Source organism: Saccopteryx leptura, chromosome 3 (assembly GCF_036850995.1).
Source record: "Saccopteryx leptura isolate mSacLep1 chromosome 3, mSacLep1_pri_phased_curated, whole genome shotgun sequence".
Lineage (NCBI taxonomy): Eukaryota > Metazoa > Chordata > Mammalia > Chiroptera > Emballonuridae > Saccopteryx > Saccopteryx leptura.
The window spans coordinates 166,239,447-166,256,841 of record NC_089505.1 but is presented as its reverse complement, the minus strand read 5'-3'; the positions used below and the strand labels follow the sequence as shown (position 1 = coordinate 166,256,841).

At 36.2% G+C, this 17,395-nt stretch overlaps 1 protein-coding gene across 3 annotated transcripts in view; it reads left to right on the top strand.

Annotated features, from left to right (window-relative positions):
• The window catches only part of FNBP1L (formin binding protein 1 like), a 107,217-nt gene that overhangs the window by 47,680 nt on the left and 42,142 nt on the right, over positions 1 to 17,395 (top strand). For all 3 annotated transcript variants that reach the window (XM_066376756.1, XM_066376755.1, XM_066376754.1), the window contains exon 2: positions 6,019 to 6,134. In XM_066376756.1, the coding sequence (XP_066232853.1) occupies positions 6,019 to 6,134 (116 nt within the window). The remainder of the gene's footprint in view (positions 1 to 6,018; positions 6,135 to 17,395) is intronic.

Sequence of the window (17,395 nt, the reverse complement as noted above, 5' to 3'; positions counted from 1 at the left end):
GTGGAATTATACCATGAATGATTTTGAGTATTGGGAAAATAGGAATGACAGTTAATTTTTTAAATAGACACAGGTCTTGCATATCAAATCTTGAGATGATTTATTTTTTTCTTTGGGAATCCTGAAAGAGCTTGAAGTAGATCTAGGGGATTATGTGAATTTGGAGCAGTATATTTTTAATTTAATTTGTAAAGTGATTAACTAAATTAGAGAATTGTTATTCTATGTGTATACAAAAGAAGGTAAAGATAAAAGGCCAGTGAGACTATATTAGTAGGATAGAGAGGACTTGATACAGATCAGATGTAGATCACATAAAGGACAATGCATAATTTAAAGCAGGGATTGTTCAAAGGGGAGCACACAAGATGATACGCTAACAGGAGAAAAGAGCTTAGAACTTTGATTCATATATATTATCTAAAAATAAGAAATGTGACACTTTACTAGTATTTTAAATGTCAGTCGACACTGGAGTTTTGTCTTTGACTTAAACTTTCCTGTAAATACACCATTAATTAAATATAATACTAATGTGAGCATAAACAAACAATAGGCAATAGCAAGACTGATGCTTCTCTTAATATGTTTGAGAAAATATCAACGATGTTTATCAACAAAGAAAAGAAATATAATGGCTATATAATCATTTGGATTAGAGGTGGGCTTCCCCCAAGAAATTATTGAGAATGTAATTTAGAACATGACCACTGATCTGTTACTGTTAGTAATGAAGCTTGCCCTGAATGTATTTTGTGTCCTGTGATATCAAATAATGCTATGCCATCATACTGTAGTTAACAAGAGTTTGAAAAATAAGACTAGATCATACATCTGCAGTTTTTTAGTGATGTTTAAAATCATGTGATAACCAGTCAAGAATATATATATATATATAATTTTGGTTTTAGAGAGTTTTGGGAATGAGAGGAGGAGAGCAATGAGAAACATCAGCTCATAGTTGCTTCACTTCAGTTGTTCAGTGATTGCTTCTCATACATGCCTTGATGGCAGTGGGGGCGAGCCCAAGCCAAGTCACTACTGATCTCTTGCTCAAGCCAGTGTGACCTTTGGGCTCAAGCCAACAACCACGGGATCTTGTTGATGATCCCATGCTCAAGCCAGTGACCTTGGGTTTCGAATTGGGGACCTTAGCATACCCGGCCAGTGCTCTATTTGCTGCACCACCACTGGTTAGGCTCAGTCAAGAATATATTGTTTCACAACTTATTGATGTTTGGGAGCCCCCCCCCCTTTTTTTTTTTTACAGAGACAGAGTCTGAGAGATGGATAGATAGGGACAAACAGGAATGGAGAGAGATAAGAAGCATCAAACATTAGTTTTTTTGTTGCGACACCTTAGTTGTTCATTGATTGCGTTCTCATATGTGCTTTGACTGTGGGGCTACAGCAGACCGAGTAACCTCTTGCTCATGCCAGCGACCTTGGGTCCAAGCTGGTGAGCTTTTGCTCAAACCAGATGAGCCTGCACTCAAGCTGGAGACCTCGGGGTCTCGAACCCAGGTCCTCCACATCCCAGTCTGATGCTCTATCCACTGTGCCACCGCTTGGTCAGGCTCCCCCTCCCTTTTTTTATGGTAAATATAAATGACATAAAACTTAACCATTTTAAGCCTGACTGATGGTGGCACAGCAGATAGAACATGACCCTGGGACACTGAGGTCTCAGGTTTGAAACCTCAAGGTCACTGGCTTGAGCATGGGATCATCAACATGATCCCATGGTCACTGGCTTAAGCCCAAAGGTTGCTGGCGTAAAGCCCAAGGTTGTTGGTTTGAGCCCAAGGTCCCTGGCTTAAGCAAGGGGTTATGGGCTTGGTTGGAGCCCTTTGATCAAGGCACGTATGAGAAGCAATCAATGAACAACCAAAGTGAAGCAACTCTTGAGTTGATGCTTCTCATCTCTCTCTCTTTGTTCCTGTCTGTCTCTCTACAAAAATAAAACAAGAAACTTACCATTTTAAGTGTGTAGTTTAGTGGCTTTAAGTATCGTATATTCATTGTGTTGGGCAGTCATCACCACCATTCATCTTAAGAATTTTTCTTCTTCTCAAATGGAAATTCTTCCCATTAAATGGTCACTTCCCATGAATTCCTCCAGTCAGCCTTTGGGAACCACCTTTTTACTTTTGTGTCTTTATGTATTTGACTACTCTAGGTACTTCATGTGAGTGGAACCGCACAGTATTTGTCCTTTTTGATTGGATTATTTTCAGTTAGCATGCTGTGTTCAAGGTTCATCAATGTTGTATGTAGCATGTGTCAGAATACTCTTTTTAAAGTTGAATAATAGGTTGTTGTATCTATACACCATATTTTGTTTATTCATGCATCAGTTGATGGACACATGGTTTGATTCCATCTTTAGGTTATAGTACACAATGCTGCTGTGAACATGAGTGTTTTGGAATCCTCTTGAAATTTCAAACTTGATGAAAGACAGGATGTTACTAGAACTATACTTGCTTTTTTGTTATAAAAATAGTGATATATGTAAAACAACATGGTGACAAACTAATTGTCTCAACAAATACTGTTAGAAGTCTCATTAAACACCCCTAAAGAAATATCTTTTAGGGAAAATAATATGTTGAAAATTTGCTATACAGTGATTAAAGTTCAGATATTTCTAGCATCTCATCGTATAATATTTGCTAGATTCTGTTTCAATAATGAAGTATATTTGGAACTTTTTGTGAACCACTAAAGGAAAGTTGAGTGGAAGAAGAATTATTCTCAACAGTAAATGACTTGAATAGCATTTTATGAAAAAAAATCATGTAATCATGAATAAAGCAGTATATTGACTGCAGTTTTAAAAAAGAAATTGGGATATGTTGCAATTTATTTACTTCATCATTTAGAGGTAAACAAAGAAAATTAAAGCCAGAATCAGTCCACAGAATATTATTGCATATTTTTATTATGGCTAGTTTTAGAAAAATAATCTTTAAAATATAGTAGATAGACTTACAGTATTTCCCAATGAAATGGGAGAGACCACTGAAAATCTTTGTTTCACATAGGTTTGCTATTTATCTCCTGGTTGTTTCAAATTTGTTGACCTTTTCTTTAATAAGTGATTATTAGTAATATGCTTTCCTGGCAGGTATTTTTGATAAAATTTAATTTGTCCCTTCATGATAAAAGGGAAATTTTAATAGTGAGTGAATAGCTGCTTTTCCAAAGAAACTTCAGCTATGGAGCAAGCATTTTGATGATGAATATTTGAAAATTCATCTATTATTACATAATTTTGTTGCTGAAAATGATGTGTGTCACCTACAAATACTGTATCTGCACACTTAAAACTTGGAAACATATTTCTTACTTATTTTAATGTTTTAGGGTTCTCCAGAGAAACAGAACCAAGAGGGTGTGTGTATGTGTGTGGGGGGCACGTAATTTTGCAAATTTGGCAAACCCAAACTCTGCATGGTAGGTCCAGGGAAGAGTTGCGATTCTTTTTTTTTTTTTTTTTTTAATTTTTATTTTTATAGAGACAGAGAGAGTCAGAGAGAGGGATAGATAGGGACAGACAGACAGGAACTGGAGAGAGATGAGAAGCATCAATTATCAATTTTTCATTGCAACACCTTAGTTGTTCATTGATTGTTTTCTCATATGTGCCTTGACTGCAGGGCTGCAGCAGACCGATTAACCCCTTGCTCGAGCCAGAGACCTTGGGTCCAAGCTTGTGAGCTTTGCTCAAACCAGATGAGCCTGCGCTCAAGCTGGCAACCTGGGGGTCTAGAACCTGGGTCCTCTGCATCCCAATCCGACTCTCTATCCACTGTGCCACTGCCTGGTCAGGCAGTTTTACCATAAAACTTTGCATGTTGGTGGATGAGATTGACAAAGGAATTGGAAAATGCAGTCAACAGTAAACTTTTCCATTTAGATATTTATATTTTTGTGAGGTGTCATTTGTTTCCCTAGAACCAAGACCTTTACATTGCTTTGTCCTTAAGTATTAAACCAGGATCTTAAAAAGAGTTATATCCAAGTCATTGCTCTCACCAAAATTGTTAATATTTTAAAAAGTCATGGCCCATAGGCTTTTGTTTCTTTGTTTAATAAGAAAAATTACTATTTAAAAATAATGTTTATTTTCATTTTTTTAAAATTTGTAATTTTTGGATTTTATAATTATCTAATAGTATAGCTTATATAATTTAGAATATACATATAATAGAAGTATTTGTTCAGATTTCTTACAGATAGGGGAGAGGTTTATAATAAAAAAAATTGGAGCCTGACCTGTGGTGGCGCAATGGATCAAGAGTGGACCTGGAAATGCTGAGGTCGCCGGTTCGAAACCCTGGGCTTGCCTGGTCAAGGCACATATGGGAGTTGATGCTTCCTGCTCCTCCCCCCTTCTCTCTCTGTCTCTCTTCTCTAAAATGAATAAGTTAAAAAAATAATTAAGAAAAAAATTGGAGGCCCTAGCCGCGTGGATCAGTGGATAAGCATCACCAGTGCACCAGAGTGGATACCCTCCCTTCCTCCAGGGCACAGATGATAAGCAGTGAATGAGCACACAAGTAAATGGAACAACTAAGTGAACAACGAGTTGGTGCTTTTCTTTCTCCCTCTTTTTCTCTCCTTCCCCCACCTCAAATCATTGAAAAAAATTTTAAAAAATATTTGGAGAGTTCATCTAGAAGATAAAGAGGTATATATAAAAATTGATTAAGATGATGACAGTAAACTGGAAGCGTTTTGGAAAAATGAAGAATGATTATTTTAATTCAGGCTATTATTTTGCAGTGTTTTTTGTTGAGAGTTTTTAAATTTGAAAGAATTCCAATTTATAATGGGAAATATTATTAATACACCAATAAGTTTACTGAGCAGTGTGTTCTCTTGCTGTTTTCAAGTCTACCTAGGAAGGCAAATGATAATGAAAAGTTGCATGAAATAATAGAATTAGAGTGATAATACTAAAGTATGGTAGGGAGATGATTTGTATCTCTGCTGTTTAGAGAGACTTTACTTTTACAAGTAGAATTTTAAAATGATTTAAGGAAATAAGGATAGGGAAAGAGATAAAGCAAAGACTTGGAAATTCATTTGTAAATAATAAGTGTGATTAAATTAAACTATGAGTGATTTCGGAAAGAAAAAACGAGTATGGAAAGAGATGATATTTGAATATTTTGTTAGCATTATAGACTTCAAAATGAGGGAAGGAGAGAGCACGAAGTTATTAGTCAATTTGTAGATTATTTTTAAGGGATAGGAAACGATGTTTTTTCAAGCAACAGAAGGGAATATTTTTTGAGAACTAAAACAGCCTTACAGGACAATGTTTTAGTATTGTGTGTACTGCATTTCAGGACACTTAATGACATCATCATAATCCTAATGAGGTGGGTGATGGGACTCCCACTTTAAGATGGAAAAAGTTCAAACTGCCTTGGTAACTTGCCCAAGATCTGGTAAATGCAGAGCCCAAAATATGAACCCAGTTATATTTGATTCTGCTAAACAAATATTCCAGTGCGTGCTATGGTGTCGGGCATACATGATGTTTATGTCTTGGCAACTCAGAGTTGAATGATACCTGGTTCCTGCCCTCAATATAGTATAGCAGGTAGATAACACTAATTTTGGAGGAGCCTCGGGAACCAGACAAAGGCCACTTCTCCCAGTCTGCAAGTCTAGGGCTGTTTTCTGGAGGAAGGAGTATTTGAATTGAATCTCAAAGGAGGAACGAGTTAATTGCAAAAAAGGTGAGTAAGGAAAGGTGTTGTAGCCAGGGAGAACCACATGTATTTATATATATAAAGGCATTTAGGCATAAAGTAGCATGATTTATGCTGAGGAACCTGTTTCTGTCTGGTTCTTAAAGGATGCGATGGATGGGGACCAGCAGAAGAAACATAGGTTTTCTCTTTTTTGCCTCATTGCCTCTCTGGACAAATATCAGAAGTTAGTTAAAGCGTTTGTAGATAAAATTAGATTTTTCAATGTGCTTTAACTTTTCTTTTCTAGGATCAGTTCGACAGCTTAGACAAGCATACACAATGGGGAATTGACTTCTTGGAAAGATATGCCAAATTTGTTAAAGAAAGAATAGAAATTGAACAGAACTATGCGAAACAATTAAGGTAAGTTAAATTTTTTTCAATTCTTAGAAATGAAATTACCTGTAGTGGATTGCAGATATTTCACCTGTCAAATGACAATCTGGGAACTTTACCCTTCAATAATTTAGATGATTAAAGGACCTCTGAGAAGTTAAAATAGCAATCAAAATTGTATTCACGTGTGAACAACAAAAATTTTTCCATTTGATCTCAATTCTAGCACATTAAGTTAGTTGGATTCCAAGTTTTCCAATGAAGTAAGGAGATGGCAATAATGGAAAATGACAAAAAGTAAAAGAAAAGATTAAAAGATATTTTAAAGTATTCAGCCTAAAAGTACCTATCAGTAAGAGAGTGATGAAAAATACTATGGAATACGCAGTTTAACTAAATCAAGTGTACCAACATATATAAACTTAAAAGGCTATTTACTCCATTAGTGTAAAAATCAAATTGCAGAACTGAATGGATAGCAAATCTCCTTGCTTAATCTAGTTGTATATACACTTTTGTGTAAAATTTGTATATATTCTGAAGAGGGCCAGAAATAGACACCCAAACTGTTTTACAGCAGTTACCCTCAGGGGAAAGGGAGTGAGGATGGTATGGGAAGGAAATTTTTGCTTACACTTTTGAATTATTGAAGTCTTTTCAACAGTTGTGTATTATTACAGTTTATTTAACTGTCCAGAATAATTTAGACCTCAAGGGTTTCAGGATGGCCAAGGTTTTACCAAAGTAACAGGACTCTAATCAAACAACAGGCTTGTTTTTCTCTCTGTTTTGTGACTGATAATAATCATTATAATTTTCACATTGCGAAAAGAGATTTGAATACCACTTCATTGAAGCAAAGCTGTCTAGAACCCACAATTATATATGAAAAATATAATTTTGCAGTGAGAAGGTAGAGTTTATTATGTACAGATGCTCTAGATCAGTGATTTGCATCTTTTTTCTCTCCTAACATCCTAACAATGGTTTTCACTTGCAGTGATTCTTAACAAGGGCAGGGTTATTGGAAGATGTTGAGGAATTCCAATAAGGACTAGTTGGGAAGAGGCACATATAACTTCAAATCACCAACTTCCTCCCTTCCCTCTATATTGACATTTGCTTCTTCAGAGGGTAACTGCTGTAAAACAGTTTGGGTGTATATTTCTGGCCCTCTTCAGAATATATACAAATTTTACACCATTATCAGCTACTCTTTATTTTATTTGTTATCTGAAAGGAAGAGGTTTGCCTTGTTTATTTCCTCTTCCTTAATGGGAAAATTCTTTTGGTTTACTCCCTCTTGTTTATGCTATTGGAGAGGACAGTTTCTTTCAAACTAGGCAGCTCTTTTTCCTCCTAAATAACAACTATATTCAGAATGTTAAATATTTACATTTTAAACACACAGGGAAGTGCAAAGGTGAGTTTACAGTTGTGAGTACCTGAAACACAGTTTATTCTTGTATTATTATATTATTTTCCATACTAACAACTGTAAACCTGCTTTTGTCCCATCTGGTATTGCAAGATTAAAGTTCTTCAGTCTTTGGTACTGCCAGTTTAGTTTATTTTCTTCTCTTTGTCTGTTTTGATGACTTTGGTTTCATTTTACCTTGATTTTTGGTAGTGGTTTGATAATGGGAATAAATACAAAATAAAGCATCTAATCATGTTTGGAGACATAGCTATAGACAGTTGAATCATGTCCATTTTGATTGATGATAAAACGGTGATTTCAGAAATTTTGGTAGAGTGTGTTATGTTTGTGGACATAAAAAACTGAATTCAATCATTCTTTTAATAAACTTCTTATGGCTGAGATTAAAAATTCCTAAGCTAAAACAATATATATGTAATAGGTGAATGTTATTTAGTTTTTTCTGGTGAAATAATTATAGTATTAAGCTCTATCATGGAGATTTTTATGTGAAATTCTGTTATCCTGCTTCTACTCTAGACCAGTGGTCCCCTGTGGTACCGGTCCGCAGAGAAAGAATAAATAACTTACATTATTTCTGTTTTATTTATATTTTAAGTCTGAAGGATGTTTTATTTAAAAAAAAAAGACCAGATTCCCTCTGTTACATCCGTCTAAGACTCACTATTGACACTTGTCTTGTAAGTTCAACAATTATATTTTTAAATACCACAGTTTTTACACCGGTCGCATAATTTTATTTTGTGCATTTATCCATCCCACCCTAAAGGCCAGTCTGTGAAAATATTTTCTGAAATTAAACAGGTCCGTGGCCCAATAAAGGTTGGGGACCACTGCTCTAGACCATTTCTTTTTGGTTCAAATGTGGCAGTGTGATAATACTAGAAGAGAAATAGATCGGACAATATGAAGCCTAAAAGCTACTCTTATCTTAGAGCAGAAATCTCTCCAAATACCTTTCGATCTTATGTTCAATTCAGTACCCTTGACAAGCCTAGCAACATAGCTGTTACCTCTAGAGCTGAGTGAATATAAAAGGAATGAATAATTGAATGATCTGTGTTTTGGTTTAGTTTAGAAATTAGTACCTCTCCCTATATGTTGTACCTTTGACCAAGTACTTCTTTCTATCTGTACAAGCATCTGTGTCGAACACAGTGAACCTTTTATTGCACCAGTTTACATATGAAGAATTTTTTCAGTTGACCCCTGCAGTTCAAACCTCCTCTGTTCAAGGGTCAGTGGTACATCACTGTGATGAAATTCTTGCTTTGTTAAAAACTGTCCCAAATATTTAGGCTAGGCTTAGATATAGAATAATCCAAATGATACCAGTCTGTATTTCCTATTTAGCCTTTACTTTCTCATGCCTCTTTATTCGCATTTTCTGCTTCTGTGTCACTGTTTAATCTCCAAGAACCCATCTTTGTACTGACTTTCTGAAAATGGAGATTACTTTTATTCTTTGGTAGGCTTTTATTTAATTCTTGACTGCTACGGCCTCCCCTGAGGGTTGTTTTTTTTTTTTTTAATTTTATTTTATCAACTGCTGACGTGCAGTTGGATACAGGAAGGAAGAACTATTCCCCATATTTTGGGATTTAGATTAAATTTCTTCCTAGAATTGGATTCTGTGGAAACTCTTTTCTTTCCATCAATCCCTATTATATTGTTACTGAGTTGCCTGGGTATACCTGGGTGTCCAAATCAGATTTTTGGGGAAATAATTTTTGCCTCTTAATTATGGCTTATAACCCCTCTACCAAAATGTAAACTCTACAGAGGAAAAAGCTTTTTGTTTGTTCTGTGAACTGCTTATTCCTAGCTTCTAGAACAATGCTTGACAGAGCAAGTACTTTTTTTATGGTACTTGCTTTCAACACTTATGCTGCCTTCAGCATAGGGACAGTGAATAATTCTCTACTAAAGGGGATTTTTTCCCTATTAGTACTGCCTAGTATTTCAGAGACATTTTACAGTCTCTAAAACCTTCAAAACATACTCTTTGTAACTAAAACATTTGTTTATAATATAACAATTTTAGAAGTTTGATTAAAATATAAATTAGATTATGTTCTTTATAAATATAGGTGTAGTTACATGGTTTTCAAGAGATAACAGGTTTAAAAGAGGTTAATACTTTAAAGGTCCTTCTTTTAAGAAAATGTTTTTCTCATGAAAGAATGTGAAAAGAACCTTTCGAGGAGCCATATTTATTTTAATTTCCTTCTTAAAAAACATTAAAAATACTTCTGGGTGTTTTTAAAGCCTCATTTGGAAAGTGGTTATTTTTTAATTATGAGAATTTAAGATAAACACTTCTTTTATTATTCATAAATTGGAGTTAGGGATAGTATAATGTTTATTTAGTTCTTTCTGATTCTTGCTTTTAATATCCTTAACTCAATTAAGTATTTTCTTCGGATGTATTGGAGGAAAAGAAACAGCATGGCAATTAGAGAACCTGTCTTTAATGTCTTATATATTTAAGATATGTTTGGATTGGACTTCATATTAGAATTCTATTAGCCGTTTGTTTCCCCCCCATTGGCATTCTTTTACTCCTATCCTTGTACGTTTTGTGTGCTATAGAGCACTATTTTTAATCTCATTTTATTGTTATACCTAAAAAGAGTGCCTCTCCCAAGTTAATTGTGCACCACATACTGATTTAAATTTGCAGCAACTGGGATTTGAGTGTCATTTTCTGTTTATATATGCTGTTGTCTCTCTTAATCTTCACAAGAGTTTTATCTTTGTTGCTGTTGTATTTCTAAGACCTACAGAGTATTGTACTTGCCTTGTAGTAAGTATCCCACAGTATACTTTTGTGGAATGATTCAATTGGTGAACTCCTCTACCACTTGGCTAGTGAAGACACAAACTTATCGCCTTTATAAGAATTGCAAAACCTGTTCCTGATTTTTGTATTAAAATATTTTCTTAGGTTAAATGATGAAGCAGAACCTAACAAAACACAAAGCTCTTAAGAAAAAATAATTTCTAACACATGTGTTGAATATTTTATTTAGTGAGCTTTCTAATAAAAAATACTTAAAGATCATATTGTGGTTAAGTGGTGTTGGCTGTATAAATTTTTTAGCTCTTTTGTAATGCTTTGAAGGGTTTTATTTTTTGTAGCCATTTGAATTGTGTAAGTCAGTAAAATGAGGTAAAATGTTTATTTCATCACCTTAAATGTATAAAATATAGGCAAATCAGACAAATTTAGCTACTTATTTGAATCTAGGATTACGATGGTGTTATATAGTTCTCTTTTAAGAATCTAATTAGATGTAAAACAGAAGTTATCAACTTACAAAACAAATTTTCTCTAATTCTTATCTTGAACATACCTGAAAATATTCTTCTGAAAGATCAGTTGCCTAGAAACCACATTGTTTGTTATCCCTGTCACATCATAAATAGCAATGAATTGTTCCATATATTCTTTTGGTAGTAGACTTGAAAACTGATATTGTTTATGCATTGTTTCATTTACATATTAGGTACAGTATACCTTTTGACATGCTAAAGATAAGGCAAAACTAGGAACTGGCATTTAAGAAATGAAAATCGATATTAACTTTTATCTTTCTGTTCATTGAAGCTTGTTTGGTTTTTATCTCCTAGGTCTTTCAGGTGTAATTACTTTTAACCCTCTTATTTCTTCTTGTCTTCTATTTCAGCATCTGCCACTAGTAGAAGTATAATAATTAGGGGTGAAGCATGTCTGTTTAAAAAAATAATATTCACAATTTGTTCTAATATCACTTGTAGTAATCCCTATTTTTAACATTTAATTTTTAAAATTTGTGGTAAAATGTACCTAACATTAAATTTACCTAAGATCTCTTTTATTATTATTTATCTTTTTTATTTTATTAAGTGAGAGGTGGGGGAGCAGAGACAGACTCCCACAAATGCCCCTGACCAGATCCACCCGGGAAGCCCCTTACCAGTGATGCTCTGCGGGTCTGAGCTGCTGCTCCACTGCTTGGAAACCAAGCTATTTTAGTGCCCGAGGCAAGGCCATGGAGCCATTCTAAGCACCCTGGACAACTTGGCTCGAACCATTTGAGCCATGGCTGTGGGAGAGAGGGAGGGAGAGCAAGAGAAAGAGAGAGAGAGAAAGATGGAAGAAGCAGATGATTGTTTCTCCTTTGTGCCTTGACCCAGAATTGAACCTGGGACTTCCACATGCTGGGCCAGCGCTCCTACTGCTGAGCCAACCGTCCAGGGCCTAAGATTATCTTTAAGTGTACATTTCAGCCATGTTAAGTATATTTATACTGTTATGCAACAATCTGCAAAACTTTTTATTTAATTTTTTAAATTTATTAGTGAGAGAAGGGGAGGCAGAGAGACAGACTCCCGCTGCTGCCTGACTGGGATCCATAGGGCAAAGCTCACTAGGGGGCAGTGCTCTGCCCATTTGGGGCTGTTGCTCAGTAACTGAGCCTTTTATTTATTTGTTTTTTTTAAGTATCTGAGGCTGAGGCCATGGGAGCCATCCTTAATGCATCCTTAATGCGGGAGGCCACTTTGCTCGAAGTAATGGAGCCATGGCTGCCAGAGGAGGGGGAGGGTGAGAAGCAGATGGGTGCTTCTCCTGTGTGCCCTGACTGGGAATCGAACCCAGGACATCCACATGCCTGGTGATAATCTACCACTGAGCCAACTGACCAGGACCAATCTGCAAAATTTAATCATCTTGAAAAACTGAAACTCTGTATCCATTAAATAACTTCCCATTTCCTCCTTCCTCCAGCCCCCAGCAATTCTTTGTTTCTATGAATTTGTCTACCAGAGGCACCTCATAAATACAATCAGACAGTTTTTGTTTTTGTGACTGATTATAATTTTAAAAGTTTATCCATGGTGGGGCATGTGTCAGAATTTTCTTCCTTTTTATTGTATTGTATCTATATACTACTTTTTGTTTATTCATCTGTTGATGGACATTTGGGTTGTTTCTACCTCTTGGCTATTGTGAATAATGATGCTGTGAACATGGGTGTACAAATATCTTGAGTTTGCTTTCAACTTTTTAGGGTATATACTTAAAAGAGGAATTGCTGGATCATATGGTAATTTCTATGTTTAATTTTTTAAAAAACTATATATTACTTTCTTCAGTGTCTGAAATATTTTATATTCCTACCAGTAATGTACAGTAGTTTCGGTTTTCCACATCCTTGCCAACACTTACTTTTTTTTATTCTGTGTTTTTTTTTTAATAATAGCCATCATAATGGGTATAAGAGATCTCATTGTAGTTCTGATTTGCAGTGCTCTAATTATTAGTGATATTGAGTATTTTTTTCATATGATTGTTGGCCATCTTTGAAGAAATGTTATTCACGCTCATTGCCTTTTTTTCCCCCCTTTACTGAGAAAGAGCGAGAGCGAGAGAGAGAGAGAGAGAGAGAGAGAAAAGCAAGAAGGGAGAAAGATGAGAAGTAGCAATGCATCAATTCTTTGTTACGGCACCTTAATTGTTCATTGATTGTTTTCTCATATATGCCTTGACAGGGTGGGGGGGGGGGTGGCGGCAGGGGCTACAACTGAGCCAGCGAGCGACCTTTTGCTCAAGCAGGCAACCATGGGCTCATGTCTATGATCCCAAGTTCAAGCCGGCAACTCCGTACTCAGGCTGGTGAGCTCGTTGTGCTCAAGCCAGCAACCTCAGAGTTTCGACTTTGGGTCCTCAGCATTCCAGGCTGATGCTCTATCCACTATGTCACCGCCTGGTCAGGCTTATTGCCTGTTTTTAAAATCAGATTATTTATTTTCTTGTTACTAAGTTTTAGGTGTTCTATATTTATTTCAGATTTCAACCTCCTATCAGATATGTAATTTGCAAATTCTTTGTCCCATTTGTTAGGTTGCCTTGTCCCTCTTTTGATTGTGGATTTTGATGCACAAAAGTTTTAAATTTTGATATTCAATTTTTGTTGTTGTTGCCTGTCCTCTTGATGTCATAGTCAGAAGGTCATCGACAAATCCTATGTCATGAAGCTTTTCTCCTATGTTTTCTTTTAAGGGTTTTATAGTATTAACTTTTAACATTTTGAATTAATCTGTGTATGTGGTGTAAGGTAAGTAAGGAAGGGTACAACTTCATTTTTTTTGAATGTTTAGAGCTTGTGTGTGTGTTTTAGAAAACTATATTTTTAATTCAGAAATTAAATTTAATGGAGTGACATTGATTAATAAGAGTACCTAAGTTTTAGGTAAACATTTCTATAGCATATGAACTGTTGATTGTGTTGTGTGCCTATCACTCAAAGTCAAATCATTTTCTGCCACTGTATATTTGTCTTTCTTTTCTCCCCTCCCTTTAATTTTCCCTCTACCTGTTAATCACTTCACTTTTATCTATGTCCGTGAGTTTCAGTTTTATATCCCACCTATCTGTGAAATCATACAGTTCTTAGCTTTTTCTGATTTACTTATTTTACTCAGTATAATGTTCTCAAGGTCCATTCATAATGTTGTAAATAGCAATAGTCATCATTTCTGTGGCTGAGTAGTTTTCCATTGCATGTATGTACCACATCTTCTTTATCCAATCCTCTTTTTGAGGGACACTGGTTGTTTCCATGTCTTTGACACTGAATAATGCTGTAATGAACATGGGGGTGCATGTGTCTTTGCATACCAATGATGTTGAGTTTTTTTGGGTAGATATCCAGTAGAGGGATTGCTAGGTCAAAGGTAATTCTATTCTTAATTTTTTGACATACCACCACAATGTCTTCCAGAATGGCTGTACCAGTTTACTTTCCCACCAACAGTGAATGAGGGTTCCTTTTTCCCCACAGCCTCTCCAACACTTGTTGGATAATAGCTAGTCTAACAGGTGTGAGGTGGTATCTCATTGTAGTTTTGATTTGCATTTCTCTTATAGCTAGTGAAGATGAGCATCTTTTTATGTATCTGCTTGCTATTTGTATGTCCTCTTGGGAGAAGTGTCTGTCTGTTCAAGTCCTTTTCCCATTTTTTAATTGGATTGTTTGCTTGTTTGTTGTTGAGTTTTGTGAGTTCTTTATACATTTTGGAAAATAACCCCTTATCAGAGCTGTTTTTGGCAAATATCATCTCCCATTTGGTTGACTGCCTTTTTGTTTTGTTGTCTTTTGCTCTGCAAAAGCTTTTTAGTTTGATACAGTCCCATTTGTTTATTTTTGCCTTTACTTCCCTTGCCTTAGGATCAAATTTATAAAATGTTCTCTGCAACCAAGGTTTCTCTATCTTTTCTTCTATGTAATTAGTATCTATATTTTCTTCTATGTAATTTAATCTTTCAGAGGGGGGCTGCATGGAGTGGTGGGTGTGCTGGGCTCGGTATGTGTGGGCTAAGGGGAAGAAGATGATAGTTGGGAGGCTGGAAAGAAAGGAGGGTGGGTCTGGAGACCAGCTCCAAGGACTCTTCAGATATACTTCTGGGAACAGGTAAAGGAGTCTTGGCAGGTTTCACCCTGCCACTAATAAGATTAAGAAATTCTTGGAAATTTAGCTGCACGTCACAATTGAGGTCCAGTTTCTTCATCATGTGGTCAAGGATACAGGTCTTTCTGGTTCTTTGTGAAGGCAGCCAGGTCTGTATTCATGAATATTAGGAACTCAGTCTTGGAGAGTTTATGGCTGTTACTATCCTTTTCAGCATAGTTCTGGAAAACACCAATCATAGACTTACTGCACCGCTTGGTCTTTGTCTGGCTGGACATTTTCCCTATGTCACTCTGTTGATTGTGGAGCAAAGCATGGAGGCTGTGAGCAGGGAATGGCACCTGTATGTGAATATCTTTTACATTTGACTTTCCACTATGCAAGAAAAGATTTTATGGCTCTAAGTGATGGACAATCCAACTTAAGCTAATTTAAATGTAATGAGAAATTTATTAACAAAAGAAATTTATTTTTTAATGAATTTTATTTTTTAATTGAGCTTAAGAAGTTGAATAGCCAAGCTGCTGGAAGGCCTGATGTAGCTAGGTCACAAGGAAAAAAAGTAAATGTCTGAAACACAGCCAGAGCCCTTTGCTATTGTCCTTTTCTTTTTTATTTTGGCTTCTTTGGTGGGTTGGCTTTATTCTTTCAGTACAGGCTGGCTTTCTCCATATAGCAGAAAACAGTCACCAACAGTGCCAAGTTTATGTCTCAGATTCAGCTCTCATACTGACCTCAAAGCTGTATTAGGTCCAAAGACTTAAAAATTCCAGGAAGAGAACGCTTTGGCTTAGATTCAGTTTTCTATCTCTGGATCACTTAACTGAGGCCCTCAAATAGGGCCACTTGTATTAGTCTGGAAATTTCTAAGCCTGTTAACTATTAGATAGAGGGAGGGCAGTTCAGAAAAGGGATAGTATCCAGTCTCAGGTATCTCATATTACCCTTTGCCAGAAGAAATAGTATGATTTGTATCCCAATAAATATGGTATTGATCATCTGTTAATTAGAACAGTAATTAGAACTCAGAGCCCCTCAAATGTTAACAGGTTGAAAATGTTTAGAAGTGATTTTCAGCCTTTAATTTTTTAAAGATATCTTATATTCTGTTACTTAACTATAAAAATGTAGTTTAATAAGAGTAAATTGGCCCTGGCCAGTTGGCTCAGTAGTAGAGCATCAGCCAGGCGTATTGATGCCCTGGCTCGATTCCTGGCCAGGGCACACAGGAGAAGTGCCCATCTGCTTCTCCACCCTTCCCTCTCTCCTTCCTCTCTGTCTCTCTCTCTCCTCCTCTCTTCTTGCAGCCATGGCTTAATTGGAGCGAGTTGGCCCTGGGTGCTGAGGATGACTCCATGGCCTCCACCTCAGGTGTTAAAAAATGGCTCCGGTTGCAGTGGAGCAAGGGCCCCAGATGGGCAGAGCATCCCTCCCTAGGGGGCTTGCCAGGTGGATCCCACTCGGGAAGCATACGGGAGTTTGTCTCTGCTGCCCCTCCTCTCATTAAAAAAAAAAAGAAGAAGAAGAAGAGTAAAGTTTTAAGAAATTCTTTGAAATATTTTGGCTGAGATGGAGTCTTTAGTGGGTTGTGTATGGTTTCTGAGGGCTCTGGAGACTTGGGGTTTGGGAAGAGTTGCTGATAGATGGGTGGCTCTTACATAAAGAGAGGCAAGAGTGATTTAAAAACTTTTTGATGACTAACTGTATACTCAAAAGGTAAAAGTAGAATGACTTTCTTTTCTTTTCCTTTCCTTTCCTCTTGTTATATATGTACTCTTCCTCGCAGAAGCTATTGTTCAATTTAATGTAGTTTGTGCTATGTTATGACTTGTGGTTAACCTCTATGGTAATCATTTTTTGAAGTGTCAGAATCTCAACTCAGATTGGTTTAAGTAGAGAAAGAAGTTTATTGGCTTGTGGGACAAAAAAGTTCAGGGATCAGGTATTCAGAAAGTGTTAAGAATTTTTCTTCTCTTGATTTTGCTTTTCTCTCTGTTGATTAAATTTCCAGGTAGGCTCTTCCCACATGGGGGCTGTAGGATTATGCCTATCAATTTAACTTCAGCACAAAGAGAACATGTCTTCCGAAGAATTACAACACAAATTTTGTGATTGACTTTTGTTGGCCCTGGTCCATGGTCCTTGATTCCTTCTCATGCAAATAAGGACCTCAAATCCTCACAGTTTGGTCTAGAAAGCACTGTTCTGATTGGTTGGAATAGAACTGCACTGATTGGTTGGTGAAGATGTATACAGCTCCAATTGGATGGGAAAGTCTCAGTCATATTGGTTGAAATTCTAGGACTCTTCCCACTCATGATTGGAAGATGCTGCATTACCTTCATTCACCTATCCCTGTCCTCAACACCTTTGTCTTCAAAGCAACAAGAAA